At 45.3% G+C, this 15,169-nt stretch overlaps 1 protein-coding gene across 14 annotated transcripts in view; it reads right to left on the minus strand.

Moving 5' to 3' along the window:
* AGBL4 (AGBL carboxypeptidase 4) overlaps positions 1-15,169 on the minus strand; it is a 1,406,556-nt gene that overhangs the window by 243,220 nt on the left and 1,148,167 nt on the right. For 12 of the 14 annotated variants that reach the window (XR_013338939.1, XM_077779716.1, XM_077779717.1 and 9 more), the window contains 2 exons: positions 7,609-7,742; positions 5,107-5,491 (listed from right to left, as the gene is read on the minus strand). The exons of the other annotated variants lie outside the window; for them this stretch is intronic. Coding sequence is in view for 11 of the 12 variants with exons in the window: in XM_077779716.1 (XP_077635842.1) it covers positions 5,107-5,491; positions 7,609-7,742 (519 nt within the window). In the remaining variant the exon portion in view is untranslated. The remainder of the gene's footprint in view (positions 1-5,106; positions 5,492-7,608; positions 7,743-15,169) is intronic. 14 annotated transcript variants of the gene reach the window in all.

The raw sequence follows: 15,169 nt of genomic DNA on the forward strand, positions 1-15,169 counted from the left end.
GTGCAATTACAGCATGTGTTTTCTTCTGCCTTGTGTCCTGTTGTGTACAGGTCTGTGTTCCCCAATGGACTGTGTGTGCATCTCTAAGGCAGCGATGACGCCCTCCTCTCTCTTTCCTCACAGAGCCCTCTCCAGCTTTCGCTGGACTAACATTCCCCGAGTCACACCAAAATGAATGCAACTATCTGAGAGGCACTTGTGGTGCTAAAACTGAGGACAATATCTAAGCTTTTGTCTTTGACCTCTAAGGACAAGGAATGTAGCTGAGGAGAACCCAAGAGAGACCCTAAAGTTTACTCTTTCTCCTATGCCAAAGCTTCCCCTGGCAATTACTTTTTCCCTGTGTGCTTCTCCCCAAGCCTTCGGAATTCTGAGTCTGCCAAGCTCCAGTTTAATAAACATTAAGCTAACCCTCTAGCTTGTGAATGTTTTAAAAAAGGACCATCTTGGTTTGTTTCTATATTCCTAGCACCTAATGCAGTCCTGGCACAAAGCATGCCCTCAATAAATAATTGCTGAATGAATGAAAATAATGAATAAATGCACAAATAAATCTCTATTTTATCAACTGGAATTATCTGCATGCTTTCTGTGTCCTCAGCGTTTACTTCTTTGGGAGAGGGTCGGGGAAAAAAAGGCAGAGAAGGACAAAGAGACTGGCATTTATTAAACATAATAAGCTGGTCACACTCCTTTATTCTTTACACTTGCTTCCTCATTTAATTTTGATGTTGTCACAGATACCCTGAGAGGAGAGGCCCTCAGGATAGGACAGTGGGGTTCCTTCTGAGCAGAGAAGGCTACTTCTTATGCTAAGATTACAGAAAGGAAAGTCTGTTTCACAGAGAAGATGTTCTTTGTGGGGGGCTGGGGCCAAGGAGTCACCTCCATATCCGTGACAATGGAGTCCAAGGGCTACAGAAGGCCATGTAGGTGAGGGCCCAGAGACAGGCACACAGGACCAGGTGTCAGGAGACCCCTGGGAATAGGCCTGTGACGCTTTCTGAGAGTATTTCCTCATCAGCGACACGAGGGGACCAGTCCATTTCCTAGATAAGCTCTCTTAGGACTCTTGGACTCCATGTGCTAGAGACTCTTCCCTGTTAGATCCAGCTTCTGTGTATTTGTGGAAGAAACAAAAGAAGAATTAATAAATGCACGAATGAAAAAGTGAGACACCAGGGCAGTCTCTGAAACATCTCACACTATGTTGCTGCTGTCCTCTACCATTCTGTCCCTGACCTCCACCAGGTGCACCATTATAACTCCTGGCTGCTAGAGGGCCACTTACCACTCTGAGGTCTCCATCAGGCTCAAGGGCCTGGCTCCTGCTCTCTGCCTCTTCCCATCTACCACCTGCAGAACCCCAGTGGCTGGGGGAGTCAGCAATGATTCTTTTGGGCAGGGAGTTTTAAAACTGAGCATCCTTGACCTGTTGGCCTCTCTTGCCTCTGAATCTGCCTGTTACGGTGTAGACAATTCAGCACCCAACCTGGACAAAGGTTGTTGAGTTGGGCCCCCAGGCAAAGTGGACAGGAGAAAATATGCAAGGACAGGCCTCTAAGAACAATGCTTGAGGCAGGCCCAGGGAGCCAAGGATGGTACAATTCAGGATGTTGCTCTCACAGAACACATGAAGCCAAGAAAGGAAGAAGGCTTTAGTCACTTTTTGGCTCTTCTGTCATGTTACTGGTTTCCTGATGGTATGTACAGATGAGGAGCTGTTACAGCAGAGGCTAGCTTCCCAGACTCACCAAGAGAGCTCCACCTTCAAAGGCCAGGCTAGCCCCTTGCCCAGGACTCATTACACTGCATTTAAACTACATGCTTACATGTTTACCTCTATCACTACCCACATTCCAGCTTCCAACCTCTTAGTCTTCTTTGTACTCCCCAGGCCCCTATGCTCAGAAAGCATAAGGTCAATGTCAGCTGCCTGACTGAATGAATAAGGAAACATATGTGTAAGTGTATTATCTATATGTATTTGTATATGTGTGTATACACACACACACACACACACACACACACACACGTACCCTCCCCTTTATCTTCTATAACAGAAGATTCTGACAGGTAGAGAAGATAGTTAACCTATGCAAGGTCATATAGCCAATTACTAGTTAGGGGAGATAGAGTGGGAGAGAGAGTTAAAAACCAAATTGGGCCCTTCCTTAGCGCCTCCACTAAACGGTGTGAAAAAGAAGCTGACAGTAAGTGAGCACCAACCAGAATGCTAGGCGTTATGCCCTGTTCCACAAGGCTGTGAGGGGGATGTTATTATTTCCAATTTATAGATGAGAACATCAAGGTTCACAGAGGTGCCCTCTGCAGAGATTGCTCCTCACTCTTCCCACCCACTCACTTATACCTGGATCATAAAAATTCACCCTTCAGGCCCCTGCTTAGATGTAATTTCCTTCAGGAAGTCTTTCTTCCCCAATCCCCCCAAATTCTGTGGGTACCCCTCTTCTATAGTCCCATAGCCCCAGGTGCTTTTGTCCTTATGGTGACATTTATGCCCTGTGCTGTCATATTTGTGTCAGTGGCTGTCTCCTTCATCAAACGTTGACCTCTTCAAGGGCAGAGGCCAAGGGCTATATCTTAACTATATTAAATTCTTACCACTAGGCAAAATGCCCGGTACACAGCAGGAGACCAGTGAATAATTACGGAAGAAAAAGAGGGAAGGAGGAAAGGAAGTAAGGCAGAAAGAGAAGAAGGAAAGAAGGTTCCTGAAGCCAGAGTTGGAAAGTAGGGAAGCTGGGTCTGAGTCCAGGCCTGGCTGATTCCAAAGACTAGACGATGTCCATGAAAACATACAAACTTCCCTTAGGGTAGAAACCCTTCTATTATATTCTTGTGGGTTTGTCTTAGAACTTGGCCCATTATCATTCTCCATTTAACAAGTGCTAATCAATGGACTTTAAGCTTTCCCAGGTCAGGGGCTGTCACTGTGATGCTCCAGGATGCCCATGGCCCCTAGAGCACGGAGCACTGCAGGTGGTGGGTGCTCCACACATACTCGTAGCTTGTGCTGATTTATATTTAGTCTATCTACTATGGAGACAATGGTGACTCCGATCAGGGAAGAGCCAGCCACTGATCCTCATGATGGCATTTAAGGCCTATGGGGTAGGAGAGCCTGGAAAGTTCAACACACTGAAACTGTAGCTGAGGTCAAGTTTGTCTAAGTGTTTTAAGACTAAAGAGGCACATAATGATGCAAGATGTAGTAGGTCTTATTGCCCCCAGAGGCTTAGGAGTGGTTTGTGGAGTTTAAGTTCGGTTTATGATGATATAAAACAGGCAGTTTCTCTAGGAGTTGAAAACGGTGTAGAGAGTTTCTGTTGTTAGTGTGCATTTTCCCCCACAAGTTTACAAAAGGAGCATCACGTTGAGTGCAATGAAAACACAGATTATTCATTTGAAGACCAGGAAACACTTTTGTTCTCTGAAAATTCCGGTTCTTTCCCCACTCCAAGACCAACAATGCTTTTACAAATTTTTACAATTAGGGCTTCTCTTTATGATTTTATTTTGATATAGAATTTGAATATCTCCTTAGGTTGTACACCCCATGTGGCCTTTAGTGTCACGTACAGGCTACAACTTGGGAAGAAGGGCCAAGGCCAAGGCAGAATTGGGAAGTAAGGAAATTACAGCCCAGGAATCAGGGCACTTGGTTTGACATGAGCTCTGTCTCTGCCTCCCCAGCGACTCTGGGTAAGTCCTAACCTCAGTTTCCTTCTCTGTGACAACGACACTGAAAGGCCTCTTGGCTGACTCCCTAAGCCATTCTGAAGATCTACTGAGATGCTGCCTTGGGGACACACTTGAAGATATAAAAGGTGTCTATAAATTTAAGTGAGGTAGGGTAAGAGCACATTTATCTAAACATCAAAGAGAAATGGATGAGGCTTGACATATAAATCTATTATCTAGATAACACAAATCTTCCTTCTTGAGTACAAAATTATATTTGATTTAAACTTTGGGAATAGAACTTATATTTGTAGACTAGATTACTTCCATTTTTAGGTAAAAAAAAAAAAACCAAAAACACTGGCATGGGGTTGTTACTGATTGTCCTCTGGGGATGTGGAGGTTAGGAACCAGTGCTTCACTGGTTTCTGCAATACTGACCGGCCTTTAGCTTTTATAATCCTGGATTCTTATTTTTGAGAGAGTGTTTCCATCTTGTTCTCTCTACTAGGCAGTCATTTCTCCTTGCCATCAAGGCCGCTGCCTTTCAATCTCCCGATCCTACTTCTAAACCACACTAGGTGAGAAAACTTAAAAACTTAGTTTATTAATATCGCTTGCAGCATCAGTTCTTCTGCGAGCAAACCAAAGGAGTTTTCTACATCTCTATAGCAATCCTTCCAAGGTCATGTGCCTCTAGACCCTCAAAGCTTTTCAGCGTTTCTCATTCCTTCCCAAACAAGTATGACACCCCAAGCTGGCATGGTTTTCAAGGTCTTCAACCATCTGTCCTCAAACTACATGTGTGGTATCTCATTAGCATGTTCAGGGTACTTTCCAGTCCTCAATGGCTGCTGCCCTCTGCCTCCTCTTGTGCCTTGAGATCCCCCCACCCTTCAAGGTCTGCTTCAAGGCCCACCCCACCTCCTTCCTAAAGTCTCCCTCAGTTACAAACAACTTCTCCATCTTTTGAATTCTATCATTTTATCCATATCCCTCCCGTGGCATTTAGCACTTTCTGACTTAAAGTGATACACTTTCTTAGGGCCATGTCTAGCTCTCTTCACGGTGCTGAAACTACTGTGGAGGCGTTTCCGGCAGCCCCAGGAATCACCTCTCGCTAAACGAATGCATGAATGAGAGGTGGCAGATACTCTGTCGGCCCCTGTTCTCAGTGCCACGCTTGCCAGCGTTCCCCACTCTGTTGTGGGGAGCTAGGGCCGCTGCACTCAAAAGTTCCTATCAGACTCACTGCGGGAGGGGAGCGACTTGACCTTGTGGTGACTGCCAAGCCAAGCCCCTGCCCTTCCCGAGCCTCCGTCTCTCCCCCGTGCCCTCCTTGAAGAGCTGAGCAAGGCATCCCCCCGCGTGCAGTGGTCGGTGGCCTGCTGGGGCACTCACCACTGCCAAGCCTCAGGAGCAGCACGTCCTGGAGCCTCCGGTTGAGGTCACGGAGCTCCTTCATTTCAGACACGAGTGCCCCGTACTCCTTGAGCTTCTTGGCCTGCTGGACCAGCTGCCTCCGAGTCCGCTCCAGCTCCTGCTGGAGGTGGCGCATCTCCTCCTGCTGCTGCTGGTAGTTGCGCAGCAGCTCCTCATACAGAGCCCGGGGCACGACAGCATCCTCTAGACTGTCCATGTCCTCTGTGCCCGGTGAGGCCTCCACGAAGACCTCCTCTGGACATGTGCTGTGGCCCAGGCTCAGGCCGTTCTGCTTCTCCAGCCGGGCCACCACTGCCTCAATGCTCTTATGCGCCACTTCGCTGGGCTTCCGCCCCTCGGGTCTCTGTGTAGGACAACGAGAATCAGTTCAGGCAAGGGCAGCTGGGACTTTCTTGGACTGCAGCTCAATATTTCCCCAGACAATCCTAGAATCACAGAACCACAGAACATGAGTGCTTGGAGAAACCTGTGCAAACACTTAGTCAAAGCCTTTCATTTTACAAATGGGGCAGATTCAGAGTGGGGAAGGGTCTGCCCAAGATCACACAGTCGTTTGGTGGCAGACTGGGGACTCTGGTTTCCCAGACCAGTGCTTTTTCCATTCCATCACTCTGTCTCCTGGGTGCATACTGTACCATGACCACCCTTCCCAACTCCCCAACCCCTACCCCAGCCACAGGGCCTAGGCAGTGACTCACCCCCTGGGGGTGTTCAGTGTGTATTGGTGGAGAATCTGTGAGAAATCAGGCCAGGCCAAACCACCCCAGGGGAGTCACCACTCAAATCTCTTCAAGAACAAAAACCTTTAAAAGGCAAAAAAACAAAACAAAAAAACAAAATAAAAACCCCAACCCCCAAAAAACAAACAAAACAAAATACCCACCCTACCAACACACAAAAACCAGTAACCTTTTCGTCAAGAACGCTTTAGTTGGGAAGGATGCTAAGAACTCTAATCTGTTCTAATCCAGGGCAGGAGCCAGGCCTTATTTTCTCTGTGTCTCCACTGCCTACTCAGAACTGGCACTTGGCAGCGGCTTGATAAATGTTTACATAACTGAAAAGTTCAAAGAATGCTAACACTGGAAGTTCCTTTCAGTTTAACTCCCTCACTTTCCAGGCGAGGAAACTGAGGCTCAGAGAGGAGGACTACATGCTAAGCTGCAGACAGAGCCAGGTCCAGAACCTCGAGCCCAGCTTCCAGCACAAGGCCCCTTCCCCCACATCTGTCAGCCTCTCCCTGGGCTCCTGCCAAGCTGAAGCTCAGCAAGACAGTGGGTATACAGAGGATAGTTCATTGAGAAGAATATTATCCAGGACTATCTAGGGGCTGGGGTTTCGGCTGCCTGAGGAAATTCCAGCTCAAGTAGACAAAGCTTCCATTGAGGGGGAATGGGAGTTACAGGACTAACTGAATTCTTTACTCATGGCAGGAGGGCCAGGAGCTCTCCCGATTGGGGCAGTTGTGGGAGGTGCAGACACCTGAGGACACAGGATTCCAGACAAATTAACTGCATCAGGTCAAGCCTGCCTTAACCTCTCGATAAGTTTCTGGGTATTTAATGAAAACAAAAACAAAAACAAAAACAACACGATTCTGAGATTGAGTTACATGACAGAATCCTATCCCATCATTTTATCCATCAGGATAAGGTGCTGCTGGTTTAGCTGAACTTATCTGCTAAAACTGCATCACTACACTATGAGACCACCGAGGGCAGTGACCGTGTCTGCCTAACCTCCATGACCCCAGGGATCAGCACAAAGCCAGGCCCATAGCATGGGTGCAATGAATTTATGAACTGAACTTGGCTGCATCTCTTGGACTATACTTTGGGAATGCCCTTGACCTTGTGTCCAATATCTGCCCATGGTCAACGAGAAAGGCAGCCTTCTTTCTCCTCCCTTTCTCTGGAGTACCCATTGTACTGAAAAACATATGGCATGTTGAATAGGACATTCACTTTACAAGTGAAGGCTGGAGAAGACCACCTGGGAAGTGTATCAAAGGAAATGCAACCTCATGCAAACATTTTCCTCCAACCCAGGGTCCAACAAACTCCTCTGTGTAAACCTGGCACATTCTGCTTCCTATTCAACCTATCCCCTTTGCTGTTTGGGGCAATCTGATAGTGACTAGCTCTGAACTGCTGCCCAAGATCGGCTGTTTTATGTTTCTGGAGCTCACAGTTGTAGGCCAGAGAGGGATGCACCATTCCAAACCCTCGGCAGTGATGACACAGCTTAGATGGGGCAAACGGGGTGGTGCATGGTGGCACAGCCTGAATCAGGGCTTGCGGACGGTGGCCAGCAAGGCACACGCATACTAGCTGTCTCAATCTGAAAAAATCGCCAGAGGACATTTATATGGGGAGAAGAGGCCAGACTGGAACTCTTTAGTGAACAAGAATCTGAAAATGCCCCCACATACTTCCAAAAGGAGGGGAAAGATTTTGTTACCTTGATGTGTCTAAGCTGTAAATCTTCTTCCCCATAATCTTTAACCTCCCCATCTTCTTCTACGTGATTGAGAGAAAGTTTGGGGATTTTTATTTTCTTCTGCATCACACTGTTTTCAAGGTCAGATTTGTCTTCTAAAATGCATATCAAGAGAACAAAGTTCATTATGAGTTAAAATGCTCAAAATGCCCATAATCGCAAATGCTAGAGAATGACTGAGGCCAGACCAGTTAAAAAAGAAAAGCAAACAAACCCAAGACCTGTCCTTCCTGCATGCAGGGCTCCTAAAAGCAGTACTGCAGATCAAACTCCAGGCTCAAAGGTACATGCTACAGGCACCGCCATACAAAGTGTTGAAACAGTGTCCAATGATTTGGCTTAGGGGTTTCTCCACGGATACCTTAACGGGTGGCCTTTTAGGAATTCCAGGATCCTGGAAGTGGAATGGTCTTTAGATTGCTATTTGGCCTAACCCAGCACATGGATCCCTTCACAACCACAATCTTTCTAAGCCAAGCAAATTCCCAGGAAAACGTGCTTTTCTGCCGGCTGAGGTGCCAATAAGCATGAAAGGGATGGTGGCTCCTGTGGAGCCCCTTGTGAAGCCTCCCCCAAGTCCCGACATAGGACAGGCTGAGGAAGACAGATATGAGAAGAGTGACAAGTAACATTTACTGCCTGTTTACTGGTATCAGATGACAGAAGGACAGAGTCTGAGGGGCCCTGGTAAAAACTGGTCCAACTCTCATTTTACAGATGAGGGAACTCAAACCCAGGGGACAGAAGGGGCTTGCCCAAGATGCGAGTCTGAGGAAGAGCTAGAAGTGAGAAACAGGCCTCTGGCATCTCATCCAGTGCTTACACGTGATAACACTACAAACCAAAATGAACCACACACTGTAAAGTGCTACACAAATGCAAAGGGATGGTACTCCTCCTCACTTTCTCGTTCTTTAAGCTCAACTTCAAATAATCTAAAAGAGATTTTAGATTTTTTTTAGATTTAGATTTTTTTCTCCTGCACAGATTTCAAACTTTATTTCCCAGATTCATCTTTCACTGTAGATGTCAAAAGTAAAAATTCAAAGAGGGGAGTTCTAGAGGCAGAAACTTGAACCTGGAACTGGCCCCTTGTGGCCAAATACTTTGGGATCTTGTATTCTGGGCTTGAACTGAGACTCTGAGAATTACTGTTTCTTTTACTTCTCAAAGGTTCCCACTGCTATATCCCAAATTCACTTTCTAGCATGTTGCCCAATGCTGGATGTGGCACATGGCCAGGTAGCTGGTTAAATACAGTCTCTGAGGGTCTTTATGTGTAGTGTGTGTATGTGTGTGTGTGTGTGCATGCATATGTGTGTGTGTTAAACATGCTCTTACACTTCCCCCAAGCCAGGCTTCTCTCTTCACAACTTGTTAGTAAAGCTGAGAAGAAAGCTTATAAGCACACAACTATTCTAGAATGTAGTCAAATGCCACATCTTCCCAAACAGTCTTAGGAAGGGAGCCCCTGCTGGAGAGGGGTGGGACTCTGGTACCAGAGAGACCTCTTTGGGAACCTCAGCTCTGTGTGGCAGGGTAAAGAGGGAGGGGAGAAGCCTTAGTCTCATAGAGCTCAGGTGTCTGTTCTATAATGCAGGGCGCAGGGGTGGGGGGTGGGGGGGAAAGGCAGCAATAATTCACATAACTCACTGCACAGTGCCTGGTACACATTAGGCTCTCAACAAACAGAACATTAAAACTGACATTATCGACATGCTCAGAATCATTTTTATCTCCTTAAGCACAAGGAGAGAAAAGATATAATTTTTAAAAATAAAGGAATGGCTTAAGAAGGATATAGAGTGTGAGGGATCTGCCCAGGGGAAAAAAGACAGGTCTTTGTTAACTCCCTCCTCCTGAGCAGAGGTGAAAACAGCCTTTCCCACTAACTGGAGGAGCAATCCTCAGGTTCTGTTTTCACCAGAAAGGCCTGTTTTTGTTCTCTTTGTGCCTATAAAATATATCTGATGAATTAGGCATGAACAACAGCGGGGACTGTGGTCTTTCTAAAAGAGCAACAGCTTATTCCTCCTACAGAGCATTGTTGACTCTAAGTCAAAAAGCTGTTAAAATATAAAAGCAAAAGAAAGTGCTTTAAATGATGTTATGCTGAAATGGGGTAGGTGAGTGTTTCCACATGTGAAAAACCAGACACAGAGGATGAGAAGGTGGTGTTAGGACTTCTGGATGTGTTGGGGCAAAACTTCTGAGCTAGTTGTCAATTTGACAAATTCAAGGGCAAAAGTTTGAGATGGAGACACCAAACTAGAAGTGACAAGCCACGCTCTGCCTCCCTGAGCTGAAAGTGTGTAGCTCAGGATCATGTTGGTTGGAGAAAAACAATCATTCAGATGCACAAAACTAGGTAAGATTTGCACTGAGGACAATCCTCAGGTCATCTCATGCAACCCTTTCAAAATGCAGATTAGGAGACTGATGGTTCAAAATGGTGGAAGTCCACACCTCCGTGTACTCAACAATCAGGCCCCAGGGATACAGGAATAGCAGCAGTTCGCATTCTCATTCTAGAGAGCTCACTGTTGTGCAGGGTCATAGAAACTAATGTCAAAACATGAATAGTATGAGAACTCAGACCCTGTGCCCAGTGTCCACAGAATTTTCTCCAATGCCGCAGCATAACATTTCCTGAGAATATACACTTACAAGATCTAGCCTGGGCCCCAGAACATGGAGAATGAGCACCCAGTTGTGGGGACTTAAGATAAAACCGATGAAAAAAAATCCAGGATCTCTAATACTGAGTTTGAATAAGGGAGAAATAACTGTTCTCAGAAGTAAGGGAGATCACTTTGGTCAATGCAACCATGTTAGGCTCTTGAGAAGATGTGGCATTTGGGGTAGGCTCCTTACTTACTGACTTGCTGAGTGAGTTACTTTACTTCTCTGATTCTACTTCCTCATCTGTGACTCTCGCTGTGCCAGGATGTTGTGAAGACGATCACAAGTATCAAGTAACACAACTTCTGTATCAAGTTCTAGTAAGAACCTAAGTGGAGTGAATAGTATCTGGGCAGTCAGTTCTCATAAAAGGAAAGCCATTTAAGGGTGATAAGAATCTGGAGGTGCCTGGGTTGCTCAGTCGGTTAAGCGTCCGACTTTGGTTCAGGTCATGGTCTTACGGTTCATAAGTTTGAGCCAGGAATCAGGCTCTGTGCTGACAGCTTCAAGCCTGGAGCCTACTTTGGATTCTGTGTCTCCCTCTCTCTCTGCCCCTCCCCTGTTTGCGCTCTCTCTCTCTCTTAAAAATAAATAAAAACATTAAAAACAAAAGGCGGTAAAAATCTGGACCACACAAAAGGGACAAAGACTAGACACTAAAAAAGGAAGGCTGGGAAAATGTTTAGACTGGAATGGTTACTAAACATGGTTCAGTAATAGGCAGATAAAAGAGGTGAGGAAGGAAGTTAAGGCAATTGGGGCTTAGAGAGTAAATGGCCTTGAATGTCAAGGTAAGAAGAACTGAGGTCCAGCCAACAAGTGTGGAAAAAAACTAGGAGTGAGGCAACCCAGATTCCAAGTCTAGTCCTGCCAATTGGTGGGGTAAGAAGTCAGGCAAGCTGCTATGTCAGTGAGTGTCATTTTTCTCTTTCTATAGAAATGGAGACCTAGTATGTATCTCAGGTGGGAATCAAATCAGCTGAGTAAATGTGCCTTGAAAGCAACAGAGCCCTGTATATATGGTGGGTGGCAAAGCTCAGTAGAGCCTGCTGCAGGCTTGCTTTTGGGGGTGGAGGCCTGCCCGGCTGCCTGCCTGGAGTGCTCTACTCTCTACCTGAGGCCCCACCCACACCAGCTAACCCAAGTCTGTGCATCCAACTGGAATGCCCCCCTCCTTTCTTGTTTGCCAGGCAAACTCTACTCAGCCTCCACTCACCTCGTCCTTCCTCCTCAAAGATCCTAACACAACTTGTACATACCTCTCCGTAGCCCATTTTCCTACTCTGCTGAGATCATCTGGTTTGAGGTCAACCTTCCCCACTGGAGTGTGAGTAATCTCAGGGCAGGGCCCCGAATCCTACCCGGCCAAACAATAGGGGCTCATCAAACAAAAATGTTTAATGGATGAATAATTAAAAAAGAGCATAACTAACTAAACATATGACACTAAACATATGAAAAGGTGCTCACAATCATCAGTCATTAGGGAAATGCAAATCAAACACATAATGAGATACAACTACCCACTCACTAAGATGGTTCTAATGAGAAAACAGAAGGGAAGAAACAGAACAAGCAATGGGAGAATCTGGAGCCTGTCTACATTCCTGGTGGGAATGTAAACTGGGGCAGCCACTGTAGAAAACAGTGTGGCAGTTCCTCCAAATGTTAAATATAAAACCATCATATGACCCAGCAATTCCACTCCTAGGTATAAACCCAAGAGAAATAAACACATAGCTATCAAAAACTTGTGCATGGATGTTCGCAGCAACACTATTCATAATGGCTAAAGGGTGGCGACAACCCAGTTGTCTATTGATTGGTGAATGGATTAAAAAATGTGGTATATCCATGCAATAGAGTATCACACAACCATAAAAAGAAATGAAGTGCTGACCGATGCTACAACATGATGAATCCTGAAAACATTATGCTAAGTGAGAAGAGCTGGACACAAAGGCCACATGTTGTCTGGTTCCATGCACGTGAAACACCCAAACAGGCAAATCCATAGAGACAGAAAGAATGTTTGCTAGGGGAGTAGGGGGAAGAGGCAATGAGAAGTGACAGCTTAATGAGTAATAGGGATTTTCTGTGTGTGTGTGTGTATGTGTGATGAGAATGTTCTGCAATTAGATAGTAAAGATGGTTGCAGAACACTGTGAATATACTAAGAATCGCTGATGAGGACATACTTTAAAATGGTCTAAATAGTGAATTTTATGTTATTAGACTTCAATTAAAAAATAGGCTACCACTTGTAGCATGTCTACTACGTATCAGGTACCATCATAAAGCTCTTTACTTACATTACTACATCTCACGACCACATTTTTTTCCCCACAAAAAAAGAAATGAGACTCAAAGAAGGCTTAGTGCCATCCAGATGGGAAGATGCAGAGTCAGAATTTGCTCTAAGTCTTTCTACCTCCAAAGCACATGCTCTACCCTCTCTAAACACAGGTCTGCAACACGCAGAACCAGAATAAATGCTGAATGAATAAATGGTGGCAATAGGTGAAAATTCCCCAAATTCCCCAGCCCGAAGTTCAAAGCAGAAGACCACTTTATTCCTGCTCTCCTGCCAGATGCCTTTGTCCTCAGGAAATCTCCAGAAAGCATCGATCATCGCCAGGCATAACAAAAACAAGTTTGTAGCCAGGCCTAAGGACTTGAATGGATTCTTTGAAAAGGTAGGCTGAGCAGTACAGGAAAGTCTGAAATGACAAGAGTGAGTTCCAGAAAGGAGCAGAAGCAGATAGTTCCTCCAACCGCATGCCTCCTGATCTGGACACTTGGCCAGGGGGGATCCTGAGGCTCCTCTGAGAGCTAACTACTTCCTGGTCCCGTCTTAATGCTCATGAGTCTCCAACTTGACTGGTGCTCCAGGGATAAGGGCTCAGTAAGCCCTGGGGCCTCCATTCATCCTTTCCTGTAGTCCATGCACATTTACTGAGTGGTTCTGAGTTTGGACCATTACAACCCAGAATGTACCAAGAACCCCAACCAGAAGGCAAGATTTGATTTCCTGAGAGATGCTGCCTCACATGGGGAAACCTCTGGTCTGCAGGCCTTCCTGACCCTAATCCTGATTGAAGGTGATGCGTCACATCTATATTGAGTCCACAGAAGATTAATGAATAATCAGTGTCATCATAAAAAGTGGAAGAAATGGTTGGGAGAGGGAGGCCCAGGATCTAATGAAAGCAGCACAGTCCTTTGAATGAGGTGGTCCTAGTTTGGAATTCTGGCTCTTCTACATACTAACTGTGGGAGCTTGGGCACACTACCTAACCTGTCTGAGTCTCAGTTTTATGATCTATAAAATGGAAATGATAAACTGTTTTCCAAAAGATGGCACAGGTAAAACACCAAGCACAGTGTCTTTCTTGTCACAGGTGTTTAATGAACAGCTGCTCTGAGGCTATCCCTGTGGGTTATGTGTTTGGCTTTTATCCCACGGCAAAAAGAACCACTGAGGGTATCTGACACAGATTGAGACATGATGAAAGAGGTGTTTGGGGAAGATTAATGTGGCAGTGGCAAGCAAGATGGATGAGATGTGAGGAGGAGACTGAACATAGGGGGACAAGAAGCTATAACTCTTGACTTGTCACATTAATGAAGGTGAACAGTGGTGTGGATCATCTAAGACAGCAAATAACCTCATGTAGCATTCTAATGTGGCTTTGGGATGTGCTTCTGGCTTCAAATTCCAGAAAACCACGAAATGAACTAGCAATGGACTCAGAAGGACGAGGAAGACTCTCTAGTCAACCTACCTTTGTAACTGTTCCAAGCTTAAGACTAAATAATCAGTTCTCAGGTAAACAAACAAATATGTAGCCTCTGAAGAGACAACCTTTACTGATTCTGGCTTCCAAATTCTCTTGTCTCCAAGGCGAAGAAAACTGCCAAAGATTTGGGCATCAACTATTTCCTCCTCCCTTCCAGCTGCTGTGATGTCAGCTAATTGCATTCATTCATTTAACAAATAATGACTAAGCACCTACTGTGTGCCAGGACCCATCCAAATTCTTTACTAATATCTGCCCAAGAATTTGACTGAATACACTTAATCTGCCTAAGAATTCGACTGAAGCAGAAACTAAGGCTTAAAGAAGTGAGATGGCTTGCCTGAGACATAAAGGTATTATAGTGCGGAAACAATTTCCAATCAGGTCTGCATGACACTCAGACCCTGTTCGTATCATGTAATTACCCTACAGGAACAAGAGAAAAATGATCAGGTCGCTAAAATATCCTCAACTGAACTACAAGGCACATATATACAATGATGAGCATGTCCATATAACTTCCAGAGTGCCTGCCTTTCTCCTAAAACCATGCCTACACCCAGAAGAACACTGCGATAAATTCCCAAACTGAACCAAGCATTATACAAGTTATGACTTGATGGCAGACTCCTGAACTGCAAGCTTATCAAATCCACCAAGCTCTACATAATCTTCAGAGTCCTAATTCAAAGCCATAAAATAGGGTAGAAGCAACTCTTTATTGGTGTCTGTTACTGACCTTTGAGAAAGAGACATCCCATTAAAGTGGAGGTACAGTAATAAGCAAATAGTGTCTTAGAAAACAGAGAGATGGACAGGAAATGCAATGCAAGTCCGTCTTCAAAAGCGACAATAGCCCTGAAGGATTTGTAGCATACAGTTAAAATGGGAGAGGGGCTGTCTTGACTCCCATCTTACATAGAATCATGCTGGATAATTAAAAGAATCCAATATCAGAGAGTTTAATGTGCTTTGGGTTTGTTAACTAGGATGAAATTCTGAAAGGCCAAACATAAAATGCTGTACAAAAGCTGGTCTTG

This window comes from Crocuta crocuta, unplaced genomic scaffold (genome assembly GCF_008692635.1).
Source record: "Crocuta crocuta isolate KB4526 unplaced genomic scaffold, BGI_CrCroc_1.0 scaffold168, whole genome shotgun sequence".
Lineage (NCBI taxonomy): Eukaryota > Metazoa > Chordata > Mammalia > Carnivora > Hyaenidae > Crocuta > Crocuta crocuta.